The following is a 25,132-nucleotide window of genomic DNA, read 5'->3' as shown; positions in this document are numbered from 1 at the left end:
GGGGGGTGCATACGAATACCCTATATCCTATTATGCCCATGGGGCAGCCGCCATTCTTAACAGTGCTTATGTTACTGCATCTATAGCTCTGCAATAAAAGTATTACCGTTCGTGTACTTCGTTGTTGGCTGTGGGTTTTGACACTATTAAAATGTGGGGGGGTGCATACGAATACCCTATATCCTATTATGCCCATGGGGCAGCCGCCATTCTTAACAGTGCTTATGTTACTGCATCTATAGCTCTGCAATAAAAGTATTACCGTTCGTGTACTTCGTTGTTGGCTGTGGGTTTTGACACTATTAAAATGAATATTCTCCCACGTTTTCTATTTCTGGCACAGAACATACCAATCTTGAAAAATAATAACTTCTTTATATAATAATTTCTTTGGATAAGATAGTATGAAAATTTATTTGGCAATCCAAAAAACCTCGTATTAAATGGAAGCTTCTTAAAGACAAAAAAGAGAGAGGTGGTCTTGGCCTACCAAATTGGTCTCTATATTATCAGGCATCAGCTTTGGGATGGATTAGGGATTGGTTAATGTTGGAAGATAAAAGATTGCTACAACTAGAGAGTCATGATCTATATATGGGCTGGCATGCCTATATATGGTATGACAAAGATAAAATGCATTCAAATTTTCATAATCATGCAATCAGAGGGGTATTAATAAAGATATCTGGAGGAAAATAAAAGAAAGGTTTTATCCTAAAATACCCATCTGGGTATCACCTCTCGAGGCCTTTGTAAAACCGACTTTGATGTCTGAAAATAAAAGGGCAACCTATGAAATGTTATTGAATGAGAACGACGAGTTAAAATCAATTGAGGCACTACGAGCAATGAATATAAACCTTACATGGTGGGAGATTTCACAACTGCAATCAAAATTGACTAAAACTGAGTTTTTATCGTTCAAAAACAGATTTACATAAAATATGGCTATCAACCTCTGATAAGCTGATTCAAAAGTTGTATAATTTTTTACTACATGATGGAATGCAAAATGAAATCGTTAACTCTTCAATGGTTGTATGGATACAGGATAAAGGATATAGGCTGAACATAGATGACTGGTCAAAAATCTGGAAAGCAGTTAAATTACTAAGATCAATGTCGTATAAAGAAAATATATTTAAAATGTTTTATAGGTGGCACTGATCACCGGATAGAATGGCCAAATGTTATAAGGAGGTATCAAGAAACTGTTGGAGGTGCAAAAATAACATAGGTACATTCTTCTACATGTGGTGGTGGTGGTGCGAGAAGATTTATAAATTTTGGGAAGATATTAAACAGCTAATATTAGAGATTATGGATATAGATTTACATCTGTTACCAGAAATTTATTTGCTAAATATAATACCAGAAGGGTTTGGGCGTAATGATACATGTATTTTGTCATATATCCTTACCGCAGCCAGAATTCTTGTTGCTAAATGTTGGAAGGCAGAGAAATTACCCACTAGAGAAGAGTTGGTTACTAAAATATCTGAACTTGCAGAAATGGATTAATTGAATATGATACTTTCAGGAAAAGATGGAAAAGCTTTTCAAAAAAGATGGTATACAGTTAACAAATGGTTTGGAAAGAATGTTTAATGTAAACTCCAAAAAATTAGTTATGTGTTGTATTTTTGTTTTTGCTTTTGTAACATAGGTAAAGGTAAAGGTTCCCTTGCTCGAAAGCCAGTCGAATCCGACTCTAGGGTTGCGGTGCTCATCTCCGTTTCAAAGCCGAAGAGCCAGCGCTGTCCGAAGACGTTTCCGTGGTCATGTGGCCGGCATGACTAAACACCAAGGCGCACGGAACGCTGTTACCTTCCCACCGAAGTGGTACCTATTTATCTACTTGCAATTTCTTGCTTTCGAACTGCTAGGTTGGCAGGAGCTGGAACTGAGACGGGAGCTCACTCCGTCATGCAGCACACCCGGGTCTCGAACTGCTGAACTACTGACCTTCCACAGCCTGCGGTTCAGTGTCTTAACCACTTGAGCCACCACAGCTCCTTTGTAACATAAAAACCTACAAATAAATTCAATTAAAAAAAGAATTTATTGTTACTGAGAATTCATTCTCAAGAAGACTGTACAATTTAATACAGAGTAACCACAGTGTATTAGAATACTGGATTGTAAAGATAGCCCATGTATAGAATGTTCAATTTATTACTGTTGAGGATTTCAGTTAGAAAATAAGTTATAGAGTTGCAAGATCCTCAAATATATGGTGGAAATCTTGGAAATTAGAATTGTTAATGTATGTATTGAATATCGGTACTTTTGTAATGGAACAGCTTCATTCACTGTTCAACAGCACAGTGAGGAGATAAACACCATTTGTTTGGTATACTGTTGGCTTCACTTAGGAAACCACAAAGCATGCAGTAAAGTTACTTTCACTGGCTTAGCTGCATTTAATTAAGCCACTCTGCTGCAAAGGCATGTTAAGAGATCGAAAAGTTATTTATTACAAACAAGCAGTGTTTGCAGGCCACTGAGGACTCCACAAACCAACAAATTATTAATTCACTGGAGCTGAACTGCACGCCATTATACTTTTTAAAAAAATGGACTGGCAGACAAAATCCATGTAAAGAAGCAAATTTCTGGGGAATACGCCCCCAACAGATATCAACCACAGAAAAATCTTCTTCCCTGTCCTCCAGGGAACAGAGTCCCCATGTTTTCAAAAATGGGAAGGTGTTTCTCAAAACAGATTTGTCCATTTTGCCCATCAGGGCTATGCTTTGTTACACATATTCAGACTTGTAAGCAGAAAGTCCTCCACAGAAAGCAACCAGGCAACTGAGCAAACAATTGTTGGTGGGTCATTTTTGTAAACTGCAATAAACCTGTATTTTTTTCCCTTCCTTCAGATTGCTCATGTGGTAAAATGATACAATGGTATATACAGACAAGCTAGCCAAAATTTGTAAGCTTGTATCTTACAGACCTGTTTGCATTGTGGGGTTTCTCCTTCATTTGCTTGGTTGTGTTCCTTATTTCCATCACTACAAAGGATACTTTAAAACCAACACTGGCAAAGGGAGAGACAGGACTTTGCTCCAAGGAATTTGCAATTTCCTGAGACTTTACTGACTTCTCAATCTACAATTTTGCCAGTTTTGTCTTACCCCTCTCTAAAGAATCCCCATTTAGTCCTCACAACCCTGTGAAAAAGATTAGATTGGGAGCCAGTGATAATGCCCACAGTTAAGCATCTTAAAATTAAAATTCAGCAAAAAATGCACATCACTGTGCTGCAGTCTGGATGGACTACATAATATGCTTCCAAGAAACACATAGCATCCTAGCACACACAATAAGACCATTACTGCTGATCCACCAGTGCCAATAACCAGATAAACTGATCATGGATAAATTCCCTTAAATACTGGGAAGTATGTCACATCTACTGTAGCTGACTGCAGCTGCTGTGCTCTCTCATTTCTCCTCAACCCTTCCTCCAAGGAGCTCACCGCAGCAAACATCATTCTCTGTGTCTCCATTTCATCCTGATAACAACCCCTGTAAGGTTCAGAGGACAGACTCAGTAGCTCACGACTGAGCCATGAAGCCTGAATGGAGGCCTGAATCTGGGGCTTACCACTCTTAGCCTGGTGCTCTAACCAGTGCATCACACTGGCTTCCTTGTAGCAGCACTTTAACTCACAGACACAATGCCCCTGTACAGTGCAGGCGCTGTCTCCTGCAATGTTCTGTTGCAAATGCTCAATACCAATTACCACAAGCTCCCTGCTGGCCACTGCACAAATGTACAAACGTATACAAAATCTGTCTGGTTAACAGAACTCTGTCCAAAGACTACAGCTCCCTTTGCTATTTATGTGGACTTACAGTCTAATTGTTCCTATGGCTCAGAGCTAGTAACTTCTGCATCCCTGCCAAATTATTCCATAATATGGAAATATAAGTTGATAACTTATATAGAACTTCTGTACGCTATATACAGAACTTACACTGGCTAAGTTATCAGGATATCATAAACAGATGCTAGAAGACCTGAACAACTTGGATGCCAAGCCAAATGTAGACACATGATTGTGGCTGCTCGGCACTTAGTATTCCACCTATTTTTGCAGTTCTCAGAAGCACCAAAACAAGGGAATTTGGCCAGATTCAGTTTACTGCCAAACATCGGGGTGGCAGTGGCAAGTTAATGCCTCTGTTTGACTTTTCTACACAGACTCTCTCCTTGCCAATCACTATAAGCTTTTATACTCACAAACTGCACTTGATCATAGCCATTGCTGAAGTTGCTGTCATACCCAATTCCAAGACCACCTGTTCATTTTTATGTGACTGATAGCCATCTGTAACAGGCAAAGTTATTTACAGCATTTCCTACTGAAATGCACTGAGCTCCATAGAGCTCTGTTTAAGCTGTCCTCAAAAAACACAGCACTGTCAAGTTGACTTGGCTGTGATCTGGAATTATGATCCTAGGGGTATTTAGGCATTTGAAACCGGATGCAGAGATCACCAAGTCATCCACTCCAGCAAACTGCTGGGCCAGTTGCCTAGATACGAGCTTCCCAATATCTGAGGAACAAGACTAGCCAGTCAACAAGCACATGGATCTCTTGCACCTTAAAGAGCTGTAGTAATGATAAAGGCTACAGATTTCTAGCTGAATGCAGTATATGAAGTGCTGTTCTTTTGAGAACCATAACTCACATTTCAAAGCATAGGGCTGTACCACAAATATGTTATATACCACAAATTCTACAGACCAAAGACCTGAAACTATTCTTCAAAACAACAAGCCTCCTTGGAGCAGGAGGTGTTTCAGAAGAGCACAGGAGGCATCATTTTTGTTTTTACCTAAAGGGTGCCATTCTATCATAGCAGGATGCTTGGTATGATGGACCCCTGCTTCTTCTTCACTGTGAGGCAGACTTTCCCGACAAAATACTATTTCCCACTGACTAAGCAGCCTCTTAGTGGGGTATTTGAATTATAGAATTAGAACTTTCTGCTTGTCCCACCCTGTGATAGAGAATTTATTTGGAGACTTCCGGTTTCGGCGACTCACAGGCGGGGATGCTCCATCACAGCTCTGATGTGAGCGCCCCGCAAACGTGCCGATGGGGGGGGGTCCAAGTTGATCTTGGGACCCCCCCATACCACTTGTAGGGGGGTCTCAGCCTAGGGCGCGAGAGGTGCCTCTCCCAAGGCGGAAGCCAAAGGATTGAGGCACCTTTTGCCCTGATAGGCCCCTGCAGCACGGAGCCAGTATGGCACCAAGAGGCATACACTGGACAGAGCGTACAAGGATCCCGAGAAACAATCCTCTCTACATGCCAAGCGAATGCAAGTACAAACGTGAGTGAAGCCATGATCTAGCAAACAATCAATAAATCGTTACTAGTAAAGCCGCCCCAAAGCCCCAAACAAGCGGAAGGGGGAGGGGAATGCCCCATCCCCAAATGACCGAGTTTAAAGCGGAAGGCTGAAAGGGCGGCTCGAAGGAAGCGGATTATGATTAAGTGTGTGCTGGACCAGCAAGAAAGCGATAAATTCCAGACTTATGGAGAACTTTTAAACTTTCCTCTTGTATAAACAATGACAATGACTTATGGAGAACTTTTAAACTTTCCTCTTGTATAAACAATGACACAGCAAGCAGAAAAAATGCCATCGAAAGCGAAACTTATAATATGAACTGCCAGCACAGCATCGCCGGCTACCAGACCAGAAGTAACCACAGACTTTCCCAAACTGACTGCTGTCGCTTTGCACCCTCTACTGGACCAGATGACCAACCTTAATGTCAAGCTGGATACATTGCAGAAGGAACTCAAAGAAATTTCAGCGAGTAAGAAATAAAGCGGATGTTCCCGAAGCAACAACAGAAAGTGGAAGATGGACCTGAGAAAGTGGAGGAGAATAAAGACATATGAAGAAGAAGAGAAAGATGGAGAAGGCTGTGATACCATCTCAGAGAGTCTGGCAAAACTCTTTGATTCGGAAGCAGAATTAGGGGCTGTTGCCCCTAAACCATTTAAAAACTAATTTGGACTTTGTTAAGAGGAAAGGAAATTGCAAAACAGATTAACGCTGATAGCCTGTTGTTTATTTTAAGGCACAATTTTAATTTTATGATATTTACACCTTAAAGAGATTATGATTGCTTGCTTGACATTTCTGCATTAGTAATCTTCATGTTCTACTACCAAGATAACAGAGACGTATCAATAACTTTATATTTCTGTATAATGGATCCTTGTTACTCTATATTTTAGGTTGTTCCATTACCCTGACCCTGCAGATTTGTAGACTAGAAAGTTAAAAATTTTGAAAGACAAAAAAAAAAAGAAGAGAATCTTTGGAAATGGCACTTAACATGAAGTAAAGTAAAGTTTATTTCTCAGCCAGACATAATTGCTGGTCCAGAATTGATATGATCTGGGCACCTACTAATTGGATTCTGGAAATAGCAGAGATAGAAATACTACCACAAACCTTTGCAGATCATAGCCCGATGTTTCTGGTATTAAAAGATAGATTTAGAAAAAACTAGATGGAGATTAAACACAGGACTAAGAGATCGAGAGTTTGTGAAACAGACAAAAGAAGAAATTAAGGAATTTTTTAAAAGAAACAACCAAGGGGAAATAGCGATAGATATAATATGGGAAACATTTAAGGCCTACATAAGGGGTTGGTTCATTAATCAGGACTCGTGGAGGAAAAAGAAACAGAAAGAAACATATGAACAATTATGTATACCAATTAAAAAGGAAGAAAACAACCTTAAAACAAAAGAAACGGTGGATGGAAGAAATAGGTTAAGATTATTACACTATGAAATGAATCTAATATTAACACAAGAAATTGCAAAAAGCATTGAATATATGAAATTCTATTACTTTGACAACGCAAACAAACCATCAAGATGGTTGGCGTACAGATTAAGAAAAGAAAGAGAAAAGCGTAATATCTTAGCTCTAAAAGATGAAAAGGGAGAAACACAATATGGTATGCAGGAAATGAAGTTAATTATAGAAAAATTTTATAAGAAACTGTATAATCAGGGGACACAGAATATTAACCATATGAAGGAATATATGATGGAAAAAGAAAGATATAAATTTGAAGAAAAATTTAAAGGTATATTAAATGAGACAATTACGATGTGTGAAACAGTTGAAGCCATTAAAAAACAAAAAAACTGATGGGATACCGGTAGAGGTATATCAAATTTTTGAGGACCAAATTAGCTTACCTTATAAAGAGCTACTGCAAAGCATTAGGTTAGGAGGGAAAGTACCGGACTCCTGGTGTCAAGCGGTAATTACGTTAATTCACAAAACAAATACCGACAGTAAGGATATTAAAAATTATAGGCTGATTTCACTCCTAAACACGGATATAAAATCTATGCTAATATATTGGCGACAAGGCTGAAAACAGTATTATCGCAAATTATACACCAGGACCAGGTGGGATTTCTACCTAAAAGACAGATCAAAAATAATGTACAAACAGTTATAAATGTAATAGAACACTATGAAATGCACCCGGAGAAAAACATGGCGTAAATGTTTATGGATGCCGAAAAGGCATTTGACAATATATCTTGGGAATTTATACTCCAGAAATTAAAGTTTTGGGAATGTGGGGTGTATTTTGAAACAATGATAAAGGCTATATACAGTAAACAGTTTGCTAGGGTGATTATAAATGGGGAGATGACCTCGGATATCGAAATCCAGAAAGGAACAAGACAAGGGTGCCCACTGTCTCCATAATTATTTATTTTTGCCCTAGAAACTTTAAACGATATAGTAAGAAAAGATCCGCTAATACAAGGTCTTAAAGTGCAAGGAGAAGTATTCAAATTATTAGCATACGCTGACAATATTGTGTTTATATTGTGCACCTACTGGAAAGAGTCAAAAAATTTGGAGAGGTAGCTGGGTTGAAGATCAATCAAGGGAAAACAAAAATAATAACCAAAAATTGTACAGCTAATATGATAAAGCAAATCCAACAGCTAACGGAAATAGAAATAGTTTTAAAAAATTAGGAATAATAATTTCGAACAAAAATACCAAACTTATTAATGATAATTACCATAATTATTGGAAGAAATCAGAAGGGATTTACAGAGTTGGAAAAATTTACAGATATCACTGATGGGTAGAATAGCGTCAATTAAAATGAACATACTACCCAAATTTCTATTTTTAGCGCAAAATATTCCGATCTTAAGAAATTCGCAATTTTTTCTTGACTTAGACAAAATCATTAAAAAAATTATCTGGCACTCAAAAAGAGCGAGAATCAAGTTGAAGACTCTACAGTAAGGAAAAAGGAGGGTTTGGGCTTCCGGATTGGAAATTATATTATCAAGCAGCGGCCCTGAGCTGGATTAAGGACTGGACTGGCTTTAACAATATTAGAAATTTGAAATTAGAAGGCCATGATCTAAAAATGGGATGGCATGCCTACCTGTGGTACGGCAAAGATAGAGTACATTATAATTTTAGACATCATATCTTAAGAGAAGCACTGATGTGGGTATGGAATGGAATGAGAGAAAGACATTATGCAAGGACACCAAGTGTCAGCAAGCTGCCAAATGTTTATTCTTGTCTGTATAATTCTCTATACGCTCTCCCCCCCATACATGCACTCAGGTCGTCATGCGCACATTTGCCCTTTGTCTGTAATTAGTAGAGCCTGTGTGAATTGCATGATTATTGATAATAAAGTAGCAGTTGCTTTCCCAAGGTTTGGGTGCGCTAGAAAACCTGTGGGCGCGCACGGGAACCATATTTATTGGCTGTAATGATTATGAACATGCTTTAACCTTTCCAGCTCTCTGTGTAATCGTTATTCCGAACAGTGACTCTGTTCGAGTACTTCATGGCTTCAATAAAGTAAAACCTTCTTGCAAGTGTGTACTACGTTGATTGCGGTGGGGACCTGACATACTGTTCGGAATCCCATTCCTTCCTATCTCAGCGCATCTATCGATCTCGATATGAACGACGGAGAGGGGAATGCTATCCCTGATGGGACTGAACCCGACAAGGAGGAGAACCACAGAGTTGGCACCAGTGACCTGCATGCCGCCGGTATACACGCCTGCGGGGGGGGGGGCATCTCAAAGAAGACTACAGCTACCTTGTTCCTGACTCCGAAGGGTTCAACGTATCTGCCAAGGCATGAGGGCCGAGCTAGCTGGAGCCAGTTCGATGCAGAGGCCGTGCGGGAATCGTACTCGCATTTGGGAGCGAACCTGAGAGACAGCCTGTATGACAGAGGCATGGCAGGGCCGGGGATGGCGGCCCAGGGAGCTCAAGCCGAGCCGTCCCTGCCCTCATGGGTGACTGACGAGGTGTTGGAAGCTCTACCGGATCTACTTATGCATACATTCGAAGAGATGTGGGAGTGCAGACAACCGGAAGATGGAGCGGGGGGGAGGCCAGCAACCCCCTGATCGGAGGGACCAAGCTCATCCGAGATTACCTGCTCAACCAGGAGTTCCAGCGCAGCCGGGGGGCCCAGGTCCACAGATCCCCGCCCCGGTGCCGAGGCCAGCAAGCCCGAGACCGCAGGTAACCCCTCGCCCGAAAGATCTGATTGAGGCGACGTTCGACAGAAATCCTGATGATCTGCCCTACTTTGTGGTGCGAGTGCAAAAGTTTCTTGACAGATCTGGGCACCTGTTTCTGGATGACAGCAGCTGAATCGATGTCATTGCGGCTCGACTGTGAGGGGCGGCGGCGACTTGGTACATAGGGCTGCACAACACCCGTGGCCCCAAACTCAGAGATATGTATGCATTTATATGGGCGCTGCGGACCCAATTTGAAGACCTGAATGCTGGTTCGAGGGCCCGAGCGTATCTACGTACTCTGAAGCAGGGGCGGAAGACAGTGCGGGAGTACTCGGCCGAGTTTAAACTCCATGCGTCTAAGCTGATGAACTGGCCAGACAACGTACTGGCTGAGATGTACCGTGTTGGGCTGAACCAGGAGATCCGAGAGACAGACTTACGGTCAGTAGACCCCATCTCCCTGGCAGTCTGGATACAAGTGGCAGAGAGTGCGGAGAATCACTTGCAAACGTTGCGCTTAGATATAGCTGCAGCCGGTGGCAGAGCTCCCCCACAGACCCCGAAGGCTAAGCCCTCTCAACCACCCGATGCTACACGAGAGCTGAGAATGCGCCAAGGTTTGTGCCTGAAATGCGGGGGAAAGGGCCACTTTGCCACAGACTGTGGCCAAAAGCCTCAACGGGAGAAACCAGAAGCCAGCAGGCTCCGGCGCTGGGAAAACCAATGTTCGCCAAGGCTCTGCAAGCGTCCCCAGAGGAAGATGAAGGAGACTCAAGCGAGCCGGAACAGGAGCTGGCGGGAAATGAGCAGGTCCTGCCGTAGAAGGCGCGCAACGGCAGGACCCTCCAATGGAGGTGCCAAAAGTGGTGAGTGAAACCCCCTCCCTATTTTTCATGACTGTTTCCTTAATGAACCCAATCCTTGGGACTCATGTGCGACTAAAAGCACTTATTGACTCTGGGTGCGGGAGAGACTTGATCAGCCTGTCGGTCGTGGCGGGGCTAGAAGCAGGGGTTAAGCGATTGAAAGACCCGTTAATATTCACTCAGATAGATGGGTCCCCTATGAAAGACCCGTGCTTATACGAGACGATGACCCTGAGGATGGGAGCGGGGGAACACTGGGAGCATCGATCTTTCATAGTCACTCCAACCGCAGGGTTCTCCCTGGTACTGGGGGCTCCCTGGCTATATGGGCATGACCCTTACATTCTATGGGAGGAGGAGAAGGTGGACTTTATGTCACCCAAATGTAAAACCCACAGATGGGATCCCGGGTGGGGAGTGAACCCCGCGACTGACTCCCCGTTTGCCTTACTCACCCGGGAAGAAGTGTCATCGCTTCCGCAAGAATATAGGGACTTGGCCCCAGTCTTTGGGGAAGAGGAGGCAGATGAACTACCCCCCATAGACATTCTGACTGCAGCATAGAGTTGGTTCCGGGGGCTAAACTACCTAAGGGGAAGATTTATGCCGAGAAAGATGAACTGAGAAAGTTCATCGACAAGAATTGGGCGAGGGGTTTTATTAGACCAGCCTCGTCCCCCTTTGCGGCTCTGGTTCTGTTCCGCAAGAAAAAGGATGGTGGGCTGAGACTCTGCACGGATTACCGGGGTTTAAATGCAGTGTCCGCCACGAATGCTTACCCAATGCCCCTGATTAAAGACTTGCTGGCAAAGGGAAAAATCTTTTCAAAGCTTGATTTGCGGGACGCTTATTTTCGAGTGCGCATAAAAGAAGGTGATGAAGCGAAAACCACCTTCAACACGCTATTGGGGCAGTTTGAGTACCTGGTGATGCCCTTTGGGCTTCAAGGGGCCCCGGGGGTCTTCATGAACTTAATCAACGAAGTCCTTCACAACCATTTGTTTAAGGGGGTGCTTGTTTACTCCCCCGACCTCCCCTCCCACGTGAAATTGGTGAGAGAGGTCCTAAGTACGTTGCACAAGCACAAACTGTTCGCAAAACTTTCCAAGTGCGAGTTCCACAAGACACACATTGACTTTTTAGGCTACCGCATCTCCGCAGCTGGTCTCGAGATGGACCCCGGGAAGGTGCGGGATGTACTAGGGTGGGAGGCACCACGGACTCGGAGGCAATTACAATCCTTTTGAGGATTCGCCAATTTTTACCGCTCATTTTTGCAGAACTTTGCACAAATTAGCCTTCCCCTCACTGACTTATTGAAAACGAAAGGGAAGGGACCGGAAGCCACAAAGCCCAGCGTGCAGCTTGCCTGGTCAAACGAGTGCCAGGAAGCGTTCATGCGCTTAAAAACCCTATTCACTTCAGAACCTGTCTTAGCCCACCCCGATGAGACGAAAAAATTCATTGTGCAGACTGATGCCTCGGATGTGGCAATGGGGGAGGGATCCTACAGGAAGGGGAGGATGGGCTGCTTCACCCCCTGGCTTATGTTTCAAAAAAGTTCACTGACTTTGAAAGACATTGGTCCGTATGGGAGAAGGAGGCGGGGGCTATAAAATTGGCACTTTCAACCTAGCGGCATTGGTTGGAGGGGCTGATGGTACCTTTTGAGATCTGGACTGATCACAAAAATCTTGAAACGCTAAAAACGCCCCGGAACCTGAACGCCAAGCAATTGAGGTGGGCTGATTTTTTCTCCAAGTTCCAATTCACTCTTCACCATTTTCCCGGGTTGGCTAACTTGCTGGCAGACAGTCTGTCACACCTCCCTCAACATGCCAGTCAACGTGACGTCATCTTAGACTCGGTGTTCACCCCTGCCCAACTGGGAGGTGTGGTAACCACTCGCAGCCAAGTGGCAAAAATCCCTGCCTCCCTTCCACCTACCCACCCGTCTCCCCCCGAAACAGCTTGGGAAAAGCAGTTTCAATGAGCATTTTCAGATGAGGACAAGGAGGCGCTGGAGGGGGTGGGGGATTGCCAACAGGTGAAAGATGGTTGTTGGTACAAAGACGGTAAACTGTATGTCCCGATCTCCCTGAGGGGGGATGTTATGAAGTCTGTACATGGATCCAAACTGGCTGGGCACTTGGGGTTCGTTAAATCCCTACAATTACTGCAAAGACAATTCTGGTGCCCACGCATGCGCAAAGATCTTTCAGCATTTGTACACAGCTGTCAAATTTGCGCAATGAGTAAACCACGGGAGGGGGGGAGCGCCAGGACTGTTGCACCCACTCCCCACCCCTAACCGACCGTGGGAGGTCATATCCATGGATTTTATAACAGATTTACCACCCAGCAAGACCAAAACTGTGATTTGGGTGGTGGTTGACTTATTCTCCAAACAGGCACACTTCATCCCTTTTGTTTTGTTGCCAACGGCTAAATCCTTGGCCAAAGCATTCTTGACACATGTTGTAAGGCTACACATGTTGCCCAGCAAGGTGGTCTCCGACAGGGGGACCCAATTTGTTTCCAAGTTCTGGACCGAATTAATGAACGATATGGGGATAGAAAAGGGTCTAAGCAGTGCTTATCACCCAGAGACTGATGGTTAAACAGAGCGGGTGAACCAGACTCTGGAACAATATCTTCGGTGCTTCATAAATTATCAACAAGATGACTGGTGTGACTTATTGCCTCTTGCGGAATACTGCTACAGTAACACTTGCCATGCATCCATTGGAATGTCCCCGTTTAAGGCACTATATGGTTATGACAGTCCTCCTATGCCTTTTTTGGATAAAGGAAAAGAATTGGGACCTGGGGATGCAAGCTCTTGATGTAAACAATTGCAAGAGGCATGGCCTCTGCTGTGCAAGACATTAGATGCTGCTAAGGCAGCTTACAAAAAGCAGGCCAATAGAGGAAGGGTGGAAATTCATAGGTCCTTTTAAAGTCTGGAAAATTATCAATGATGTTGCTGTAGATGTTGAATTGCCAAAGAATTTAAGGTCCTTGCATTCTGTATTTCATTTCAGCCTTCTGAAAAAAGACAATGGGTCCTGCCAATGGCGGGGAGAACGGCTGCCTCCACCCCCCATCCTAGTGGACGGAGAAGAACATTACGAGATATCTCGATCTTGGACTCTAAGCTGAAACGTGGCAAAGTGTTCTATCTGGTTGAATGGAAAGACTTTGGGCCCCAGCACCTCGAATGGGTGGAAGGAGGGGATATTCGGGCCCCTCACATGCTCAAGAGGTTTCACCGAGAGTTCCCGGGGAAACCGGGAGATCCCCCAGAATGAATGGGAGATTGAGGTTGGATTAAATGGGAAGCTGATTTTCGAGGGGGCAGTATGTCAGCAAGCTGCCAAATGTTTATTCTTGCCTGTATATTCTCTATACGCTGTCTCCCCCCCCCCATACATGCGCTCAGGTCGTCATGTGCACATTTGCCCTGTTGCTTTGCATTCCTTTCCGTAGACGCCAGCCATGCTTTGATGTAACGTTATCTAGCCAAGGCCACGAGAAGAGCAAGTGCGCTTTGCTTTGTCTGTAATTAGTAGAGCCTGTGTGAATCGCATGATTATTGATAATAAAGTAGCAGTTGCTTTCCCAAGGTTTGGGTGCGCTAGAAAACCTGTGAGCACGCACAAGAACCATGTTTATTGGCTGTAATGATTATGAACTTGCTTTAACCTTTCCAGCTCTCTGTGTAATTGTTATTCCGAACAGTGGCTCTGTTCGAGTACTTCATGGCTTCAATAAAGTAAAACCTTCTTGCAAGTGTGTACTACGTTGATTGCTGTGGGGACCTGACACCAAGATGGGTGTCACCATTGGAAGCTTTTATTAAACCACCCCTTATCAAGGTTTGTGATAGAGAAAGTTATGATACTCTGTTAGATAAAAACAATAAATTAAAATCAAAAGAAATGTTGTTATCCCAACATGAGATTGATTTGTCCTGGTGGGAAATAATCCAACTACAGTCTAGGTACTCCAAGGATGTGAAAGTAGGGTTTGACGATGGTAAATCTCAGCTAGATAAAATTTGGGCTTCAAGCAGTGATAAGATGATACAGAAACTTTATAAAATATTATTAGACGAATGGTCACAAGAAGATACTCCCAATAAGGTAATGGAAACATGGGCAAAATATATAGGAACACAACATAGCGGTAGAAAACTGGACAAAAACATGGAAGTCAATAAAATGTACGAGAAGTACTAATTATAAGGAAAACATATATAAAGTCTATCACAGATGGTACTGGTCACCGGATAGGATAGCTAAATGTAACTCATCCTTTTCTAAGAATTGTTGGAAATGTAATAATAACGTGGGTACTTTCTTTCATATGTGGTGGCAGTGTACAAAAATACAGGTGTATTGGAAGATGATACGGAAGACAATTTTAGGAATAACTAATGTTAAAATTGATTTGATCCCAGAAATTGTATTGTTGAATATGTTGCCAGAAAGTTATAAGTCAAAGGATAAATATATGATAATATATATACTCACTACTGCAAGAATGTTGTTAGCCAGATTTTGGAAGCAAGAGTATATTCCAAAGAAGGAGAGGTTATATGTAAATTACTTGATTTGGCCAAGATGGACAAGCTAAGTCTTATCCTTCAAGGGAAGGATGAAAAAGTGTTTGCGGAAAGACGGAGGCGTTTATTTGAATGGATGAATTCAAACAGACAATAATAGACTCTGAGATAGTTAGGAAGACGTATGTATTTATGAATAATGTATTTTGTGGAAAATGAAAATAAAGATATAAACAAACAAACATGAAGTAAAGTTCAAACAGAAAGGTTGCTTTACTAAACAAACACAGTAGAGTTAGGAATAGGGCAGGGGAAGAGAAGCTGAGGTAAATTTGGTTGTTTATACAAATTACAATATTTTGAACAGGCAACAGAGTATAGCTGAAGCTTATATTCTTAGAGACTCATTTCTTAACTGTGAAAGGTTCGTTTGCTTTGGGGATTTCTTTAAGCAACACTGTGTCTTAATAAAGTTTCATAAAACTATCTTAATTCCTGGAAGTTAGTACTTTCACCCTGTACTTAAATACTTCCCTTGTGGGATTATAACTTTCCTTTTTTTTACTCTTGAGGAGTCTAAAACCATTTCCATTTTCACACAAACCAGGGGTCCCTTCTGAGTTGAACTGGGTAAGAAGTATCCTCCTCTTTCTAGGAGTGATAACCCTTTTTCTGTTTGGCTAGACTGGCAGTTTTCAACCTCTTTTCCAGTCTCTTCTGTCAAACCTAAACCCCAGTTTTGGAGACTGTGAATATGGAAATCAGCTAGGGCTGACACTTAAGACTTTTAAGTTCTGATTTCTGAACTTTTCCTCAAATGTGATGGTACACAGTAAGGGCAAAGAGTTGTGTCCCTTCACTTCCCAAGTGACTCGTCTGTTTCCCTCAGACTGACACACACTCCTCTTGATTGGCAACTGTCAAGCCAAATTCCAAATAATGACTGACTCCCTCTGACAAGACTGACAAGACTTTTAAAAACTTGCCTCAGCTGGCACTGACCAATCAGAGAGAAGGGGGTGCACGCAGACAGGAGCCTGTCAATCAAACTGCTTTACAGTGAGGCATCAAAACATAATCTCCCAGCTCTCTGCTTTTGATGCACTAAGCATCCTGGGTTTTGGAGGTCAGTTTGTCACTCTTGGCTTGCAACCTCCCAATAGTCTGTGATTGGTCCTGCCCCTGTGATAGCTGTTTTGCACTGGCATACTACCCATTCTCAAAATTCCAAAACTGTCCACAGATTGAACAATATTCAGGTTCTATTGAAAGAAAAATTATCACAGATAAGCTGAGAAGAACAGCCATTCAGGTTTTTTTAAACACCACTTTGCAAAGTCTCACACATAAGATTTTTGTATTCATTTCAGTAAACCACTCATGGGGAATGAGCAGACTGGCATGGTCTCATTTTTGCCTGCAACACCTACCAGCACCAGGTGAGATGCTTATGGGCACCACCTAGCCAGTATGGTAATAAGTCCGATCCAGCTCAAACCATACAAGGATATCATATAGAATGAAAAACTCGCCAGCCTCCACACCTACAAGTTGGGCTGACAGCTGGCCAAGTTGACTGGGTAGCCGTCTCTGAACTCCAGTTCTGGGATGAAATACACAGTACAACATGAATATTTCAGACTGTATTATTTCCTACCTTGGTTCATAGCAGATCTGTGGCACTATTACAATTAATTCCTTCAGGCTTGACTAAAACTGAGATTTCTATTTCCAAGGCAACATTTTCCTAACTGTGTGTCAAAGCTCCTAGTTAGTGTGTGTGTGGTTCCTGATGCTGTATTTTTCTGTGAAAAATTTTCTACCCCATATATGGGACCCAAGTGGAAAAGTGAGCCCGCAGCATGCTCCTAATCTCCCAGCCATAGCCACAGGCATTACATCTGCACCAGGCCCTAAACAGGAACACTGGCATCTTCTGATGAAGACAAACAGCAGCATGACAGAGCTCAGAGTTGCTGAATACCAAGGCAATAGGGAGGTAATCTTGGAGCTCAGATACAAGGAAGGCACAACCAGAGAATGGCAGTCCAATCCCTTTGGAGACAATGCCCCCCCCCATCCTAAAAAAGTAAAATAACCCATATGTTCTAGCAGCCCAGAGAGAGCTGGCTATAGAACAGAATAGACAACAAAGATCGTTTCCTTGTAACCAATACTTTGAAGTTCCTCCTGTCATACAAAGCAGCTGTACAACTGACAAATGCTCTTAGCTGCCTCACCTAGACAGCTGTGGTCTGAAACAAACAAATGAGAACAAGCACAAGCACAGGCATACCATCTGCAATATTTATTGGATTCATTTTGTTCACAAGTTTCTCACAAAGTACTGTCTTGAGACTGATTAATCTTTAAGTAGGAAGAACACCTTGTCATCAGGATGGATAAAAATCAATAGTTTTTAAATAGTTTTTTAATTGTAAGGGACCTGATTTTTTAATAAAACAAAATTGGTCAAAAATGAAACCTGAATTTAATATAAACATGCTAAAAACTATATTACTTTTGTAAAATCAAATCACCACCCAGAAAATAGAATTAAAGACTGCTTTTTTTGTATGTATAAAGAGTGATGGGCAAAGATATTTGATTGAAAAAAACAATTGGGCATAGGTAAAGACGAGGACCCTAATCTGGAAGGAGAGGAACCCAGTGAGGAAGAATTGGATAATTCTTCAAGTGATTCCAGCAGTGCAACGTCAGTCTGAGAAAGGGGTCGCAGCACCCAAAACTGCAAAAGTGAAGAAGAAGCCCAAGAGATAAACATTTTCTTTTCTGGAATACAATATTACTTGACTTAAGCATAATTAAGCTATAATCGATAGAAGTTTGATCTCTGCTTTTATAATTCTATGTTTATCATAATATCAATATTATCGCAAGAGTGTTGTATGCATTTGTCAGCTTATTACAAATAATCTTATCATAAGTTAGTGATAGGCTTTTCCCCTGTACCCTTACCTTTAGAATGTAGGATATAGTTTATAAAATCAATAAAATATTATAAAAAAACAGGCCACCACCCCTGCCCCTCCTGCTACTATATCTGCAGAAGAGGTGGTGTGTGAGTTGGCACAGGGCATGGGTGGGTGTCTGGCCGCCGTAGATGGCAGTGAGGGGGGGGGATCCCAGACATCCATGTTCTTGTCCTTTGTCAGCCTCTGGTGCCCTGTGTGCTCTATGTGCAGAGTGCCACTGTGGGGTGCCAGCGGGGCTCATGGGTGATGCCCCCTCCCCGCTGACAGGTGCCTGGGTCTTGTGACGAAAGCTCATCTCTTTAAGGGGGGTGTCCAGCAAAGGAGGAGTGTCACTCCACTGGTTTGCCTCTCTCCGCACCCTGCCAGTGATAGACACTTGGCTCTGCCTCCTTGATTTATGGCTCCTATTGGTCCTGCCTGCCCTGTCTATCAAGCCGCTCCCACCTCCCAACAGTGGAACAGAACACCAAGGTGGAATCACCACAGATGCTGCCGCAGCAGCAAACATCAACAATGTTGGGGCATCTTTTTCCCCATTCAGCTGCCATGTAACTATCCCCTTAGGGAGGTGACTGGCAGCACCAAAGCTTCGTGGCAGCCAGCCTCCACAGCACTGGCATGGCTAGGATTGCACTGCCTGTCACCTGAGCCATGTGAGATAGGTTAGGCTGAGACAGAGTGACCCAGCAAGCTTCCATGGCAGAATGGGGACTTGACCCTGGGTCACATAGGTCTTGGTCTGACAGAAGCACCGTAGCACACTGGCTCTCATTCAGTTCACTAGAAGCAGCCTCAAAAAACATTCACAGAAATTTACTAATTCACCTGCTACGTGTTACTCTGGAATGATCGACAGAAGAACCACCACCCATTCCTTTCGTAGTGTGCAGAAACTACTCTGCTGGGTTGCCTAGAGGCAATTCAGTCAATATAGGTGACCAGGAAAAGTGATGTTACAAGCCCATGCAGCGTATTAATCCTTCAGCCATTCAACAAGACAAAACACTAACAAAGGGAATCCTCAGGTCATTGAAAAAGTATTTTTGCTCTGTGCAACCTTCACTACATATAAAGACCAGACCTTGAAGGAGTTTTTTTAAAAAAATAATCCACTTTCTCAAAGCTGCTTTCCCTTATAAATTCAGCTGTGAACTGACCTATATTTTTGCGGCTGTCATCACCACCATAATGTTTATAACAATTATGGTTGGGAGACCCATATAATATGATTGCCTTTTACTGCAGTACGCTCCTAATGAGCTCCTCTGAACTTAACTTAGCACATTAAGCACAAGCATGCAGGCAATATAATATTCATATTTATGGTCCAAACTCATTTTCTAGCACAACCTTGGGGGACAGAATTAAGATGTGGACAAACAGACACTGATTTACCCATAATTTATACATTGGTGAGAACATAAGACCATTCAGAAATGCACTTGCACCCAAATCATTTCTACTAACTGAAAAATAGATACAAGCTTCAAACAAGACATTAAAGATCATAATCTCAGAAAGCACAATCCATAAAATGCTCCACAGTAATAAGGGAGAGGCATCTGTTAAATGTCCTGAAGAATCTAAGTACATCCAAGAATGTAAATGCAAAAATCCTAAAGAGATGATTAACTGATTTAATTTACTCCAAGAGAGACTGAAAGGCTCTTCTCTTTTAATTTATAAAGTCACCAAGAGGTTATAAGAAAACATACAACGAAATTAACAGAAATCCTTTAATACAAGCAATTTTGTTTTCAAGTTACTCTTATTATGCAAGTTCTTGCACACCAGAAACACAATCACACTTATTTATACAACATGATCCCACTACTCTGTATTTCAAAACAAATCAAGATAGATTGACCTAAATGAAAGTAAGCCTTTAATACCACACTAAGTGAAGAGTGCTGGATAAGGGAGTTTTAGTGAGAAAGAATTTTCAGGTTTGCTAGAATCCTGTGGAAGAGCAAGAAACTTCAGAACTCCAAAATATCATGTTCTAGTTAGCAATTTTACTAGTATGGATAATAAATCTGTTGTAAGATGTCTGTTTCAGAAGGAGCTAGTTATTTTCACCAATTATAGTTTTAATAGTCAGTTTAATTGAAGAGATCAGAGTTTTTGAGCTCATAAATTGTAGGTGGATCCAGTAAATCCATTTGTGATCCTTAAAATTAGCACCAAGAATATTCCCAAGATCTTAGGTAAACAGCTTTGCATGTAAAAAATCCTAGTTCAGCAAAACACAGGTTGACTTGCAAAACAGAATTCATTAAATTACATTAGATAATTAACCATTATTTACTTTTTAAATGAAACTAATATCTGTTGACAACTGAGACTGTACAAAGTCTGAAGAGTTTTCTACTGGCTAGATGTCCTTCCGCATAGATTCAGTCCAAAATAGTCTACTACTCCATTGTGGTCATACTGCCAAAGCTCTCAACTTCTTGAACATTAATTTGCAGTTTGGACCAAGTGTTGTTTAGTATGGATTATGCTGCCTCATATTACCATGTGTTCTGAAACCTGAATGGAATTAGTGGTCTCTTATGACTAGAATCTACAAATTCTGTTCAGAATTCACACTCTTCATTGTGGTTTGCTCCAATAAACTTCCATCAGATTTCAAGGAACTCGGCAAAGCAAAACCTATGGAGGAATCAGACAATGCTCCCCTAGCACCAAGGAGAACACTCCCACATTTCCCCAGTGAGTATTGTGGCGGGAGTAGAAGGGAGGAAAATTTAAAGTGCCCTGGGTTTGTAGTTCCAAGAGTGAGCATCATAAAAAGAGCACACACCCAGGAGTTTAAGGTTCCTTGGTGTTTGCCAAGCACAGACAATGGGGAAAACATATCTGAGGGTGCTGCAGGGGCATTCCAGATCAGGGATCAGCATAACAGATTTATTGGCTCTTTAAGATTCTCCAATGTGAAATATGGCAACAGTGTAACATTAAAAATATAAACACAGAAGAATCAAAAAGCAATGATACTCTAAAGAACACTGTATATCAACTCAGTGTGCACTTAATATAACATTAGAAACATACACTAACTATTCTGAGTCCACATACAATTATTTTCTGGAGAAGGGATGAGAGAAGTAAAGAACCATTCTTCTGCATTTCTATATGTAGCAAAGGGTCTAAGAGCATCTCAACTTGATGGAGACGGGACTTCATGCTTTGAGTAAGCCTTTGATGTTAAAAAACACAATCACCATCACTGGAGCAGCAGACAAACAAAATGAAAATGTTTAATATTTTCATGTAGGATAAAATAAAATCAACAAGCCATCACTGTTATCTCCAGCTGCAAATGAATAGCCAACATACTGTGAAACCAGAAAGAAACATGAAAGATGAAGCCTCAACCAATGCCCTTCAGTCTGCACCAACTTGTGGCTAGTGAGGGACAGATCATCTACTGAACACTAGCTCCAAATCAGACACTGGCACATAAGGTACATTCAGTCATGGCTTCTTTGGCACACATAGCCCAAATCGCACTAGGTCAAGGGCTGAAACCAAAGTCAATGCAAGGCCCCATAAGCACTATAAAAACCATAAAATTCCTTGCTTGAAATACGTCAATAAAAATGTTTTTCGACTTTGAACCTCTTAAAAAAACAGATCAGTTGGTAAGGAAGGTCATATTAAGGCTCCTCCCTTTTCATCCACCAATTAGATGAAAAGCTCTGAAATGCTTAAAGCATCATCTCCGATACTGATGTAACTTCACCATGGAAGCAGTTTTGCACTGCTGAAGAGCTAATGGTAAGGTAAACTTGGTAGGTGCATCATACCCTGGGCAATACCACCTGTATTAGTATGCTATCATACAGCTGCATCCCCACTTCTTTGGATATTTTGCAGTCATTGTGCTACAGCAGTCATTCACAACTGGATTTTCCTGTGCAGATGGAACAACCCAGTTGCCAATCATTTCCTGTGCACTGTGCAACCACAATGAAATAGCCCTTGCTGTGCAAACACAGCCTGAGAATGCTTTTGGATGCTTTGTCCAAGGACACACAGAAACCATGACATGTGGCTATTTATACCAGAGGAAATATCCATAACTCTCACCATGTGTTCATACACAACAGGTTAAGCACACCTTGAACTCCCCCACACACACATTTTTACCTCATCTCCCATTTTTGCCTCACCATAATAGCAGACCACTAGAATCCAAAGACCTACTTTAGGACACAATGAAAGACTTTGCAATGCCTATTGGGACTTTGAAGTGTATCCCCACCCCCAATCAATACCTCAAGCTGCTTTAGAAAAAAAACACTTCATTTTAAAATTTATTTATTTTGAATATTTCTATGCCACCTCTTCAGAATCCTGCTTGAGGTGGCTGACAATTAAAAACCACAGTATTAAAACACAAGACATTTTGCCATGCAGATAAGGGGAGGAAGGGAACACAAATTCCCTTTCATGCACAGAACTAGCTGCACAGTTCCCTGAATCCTGGGCCCCAGAATATCTGAATCACCACAAACATAAAAATAAATAAGCGGGCAAACTAAAAACATCCAAGCCAGAGGAATATACTACTGCTGATGTCAAAGAGCCCCCAAACCTGCAATAATACCCTCCTTCATTTCACAGCCACCATTACTTAGCATCCCTTTACCTTGTTCGGAGGGCCTGCCAAGCCGCATCGATGTCTGCATAAAGGTTCTTTTCGGATGGTTTACCAGTGCTCACTCCATAACCAGAGTAGTCATAGGAGAAAACATTGCAGTTGATACGAGAGCCCAGGCCAATGTAGAAGCTACACATCTGGCCCAGATCCACAGCGTTGCCATGGGAGAAAAGCAGTGTATACCGGCTGGAAGGAGCACAACGCACAAACATGCATCCCAATCTGTTATCTCGGGCTGTACGTGAGAAGAAGACCTCCACAGCATCCAGCTCCCTTTGGGAATACTGCCAGTCTGCCCGCTCAGTCAAGTGGAGGCTGCAACTCCCCGTTGGTGTCCCGGCAGCAGTTCCAGCTTCTTGCTGTTCTGGTTGCATCACAGTGTACGTGGGCTCTGGGGGCAGAAAAGCCAGCTTGGCAGCTATGCGGCTGGGGCATGGCGGGCAGCAAAAGAGCCAGCATAGCTCACCCAGGGAAAAACCGTTCATTCTGGGACCTTGTTCTGGCATCAGTGACGCTTGATGGGAAACCACACCAAAGAGAGATGGGGAGCCAGACAGATTTCACAGCTGATGTCAGATCAGTTCTGTCACTCACCTGAAGCTACACCAACCTACTGCAGCCTGTTTCCCATCAACTGACAAAATGAACCGAAGGAGCCTGTTACCTAGAAGAAACCCAAGATGCCTCCTGGACCTACACCTGTTGCTTTTTCTCAAAAAAGACCTGCTGCCACACAAGCAAGGCCAGTTCCGGCCAGTTGCCTGTTTCTGCTCAAGTTTTAAACTCCCTCCCTCCTTTCTTTCAATTTCAAAGTTGTCACCTAGCCTGGATGTGAAAACCCCCACATGATCCTAGAACAGTATCACCTACCCTAGAAGGAAAAAAGCAACTTCCCCCTAGCTTATGCTATACAGGACCAGTTTAATTTAGATAAATCCCCCTTCCTTTTACCCTCAAGCCCTGTCTCTCTCCAAACACACCATGCCCCTTTGGTTTTATCTGGAGGCAATCCTAAACAGACCCAACCTCCCAACAAAACCTCCTTTCGTTCTCCGGTTCCTAGAAACTACGCAGCTTTGCCCTAAAGGTCTTAACTCCCCAGCTGTCAAAGCCCCGCTTGCCCCCTCCCCCCCACCCTCCCGTTAAGAAGACTGAAATCTGCCCGACCGCCTGTTGTCTCTCCCACATCCACCAGGCACCTAACCTGGGCCAAAGAGAAAGAAAAGCCCTCGGAGGCAGTGCTGGGCTTCTACTCTAGAGCCAGGGGGCCCGGAGGAAAGAGGAGCACCGGCAAAGCCCTTCCTTTCCTGCTCGAAGCGAGGGAAAGGCCGCAGCCCACGAGAGACGAGCAGAGGCCAGTCGCTGTGTGAAGACGAGGGTATCCCTTAGCTGCGGCTGGTCCCCGAGGCGGACAGATCCATGGCGGGGCGGAGGGAACATGAGGGAGGTTAAGACGGGCTCACAGTAACCAGGCGGCAGCCATCGCGCCTCAGGTATCGCGCCTCCGTCTCCCGCCCCCTCAGAGAAGCTCCACTTCCGGGTTAAAGTCCACCCCTTTCCTCGTGGAGAAGAGGAAGCAGAGAGGGTGGAAGCCGACGAGAAGACACGCATGCGCCGTCCGACTTGCTCGAAGTTCCGGCGCTCTTTCGCCTCCTGGATTGGCGCAGGTGTAACGGCATCTCAGTCAGCGCGGTGGAACCCGGGAGAATTCCGCTCCCTGAGGAACCGACCAATCGCTCTCCTCTTTTTCTCTGACGTTGCGCAGGTGTTAGGCGAGAGCCAGCCGAGTCTCTCCCGTTCATGCGGACTGTTCGTACTAGAGGAAATTTTTGACCCCTCCACCAACTTGTCTAGGTAACAAGAAACAAGCATTAAAAAATAATAATAATAAAAGTAATCATATTAAAATGAGCAGGCACGGGATTATCCTTTCTCGTCTTCAAAAATGTTTGGCACTTCAGCCCGAGTGCCTCTGGGAATGTGCAGTTTCTTTTATTTAAAAAATCAAAAGAAGATACCGGTGACAATGTACCTCTCAGTACTGATTGTTTTCCCTTTCATGCCGGCCACATGACCACAGAAACGTCTTCGGACAGCGCTGGCTCTTTGGCTTGGAAACGGACGGAGAAAGCTACAAAGAGCACATATTTCCCGAAGGACTACTTCGAACAAGTGGTCCATAGGACAGATCTCAATTTCTAATGCCCCTACTATTTCAGCGGTGATCATGGATACTAACTAGGAATGGTCCTAACCTTCCAACCCCAAAAGAGGACATTTTCATCAGTTTTTTTCAAAATGAGCCCCCCAAAAAGAGGACATGTTCTCTAAAAAGAGGGCATCTGGTAACCAGTGTTCCCTCTAAGCTGAGTTAGTGTGAGCTGGCTCACAGTTTCATAGCCTCAGCTCACACATTTTTGTCTTCGCTCAGGA

At 43.0% G+C, this 25,132-nt stretch overlaps 1 protein-coding gene across 1 annotated transcript in view; it reads right to left on the bottom strand.

Annotated features, from left to right (window-relative positions):
• ABHD17C (abhydrolase domain containing 17C) overlaps positions 1-23,733 on the bottom strand; it is a 40,151-nt gene extending 16,418 nt beyond the window's left edge. The window contains exon 1 of the mRNA XM_015405394.1: positions 22,688-23,733. Within this exon, the coding sequence (XP_015260880.1) occupies positions 22,688-23,205 (518 nt within the window). The 5' untranslated portion in view covers positions 23,206-23,733. The remainder of the gene's footprint in view (positions 1-22,687) is intronic.
• Positions 23,734-25,132: the final 1,399 nt, after the last annotated feature.

Source organism: Gekko japonicus, unplaced genomic scaffold, assembly GCF_001447785.1.
Source record: "Gekko japonicus isolate JY-2015 unplaced genomic scaffold, Gekko_japonicus_V1.1 scaffold1339, whole genome shotgun sequence".
NCBI lineage: Eukaryota > Metazoa > Chordata > Lepidosauria > Squamata > Gekkonidae > Gekko > Gekko japonicus.
This window is presented reverse-complemented; position numbering and strand designations above follow the sequence as displayed.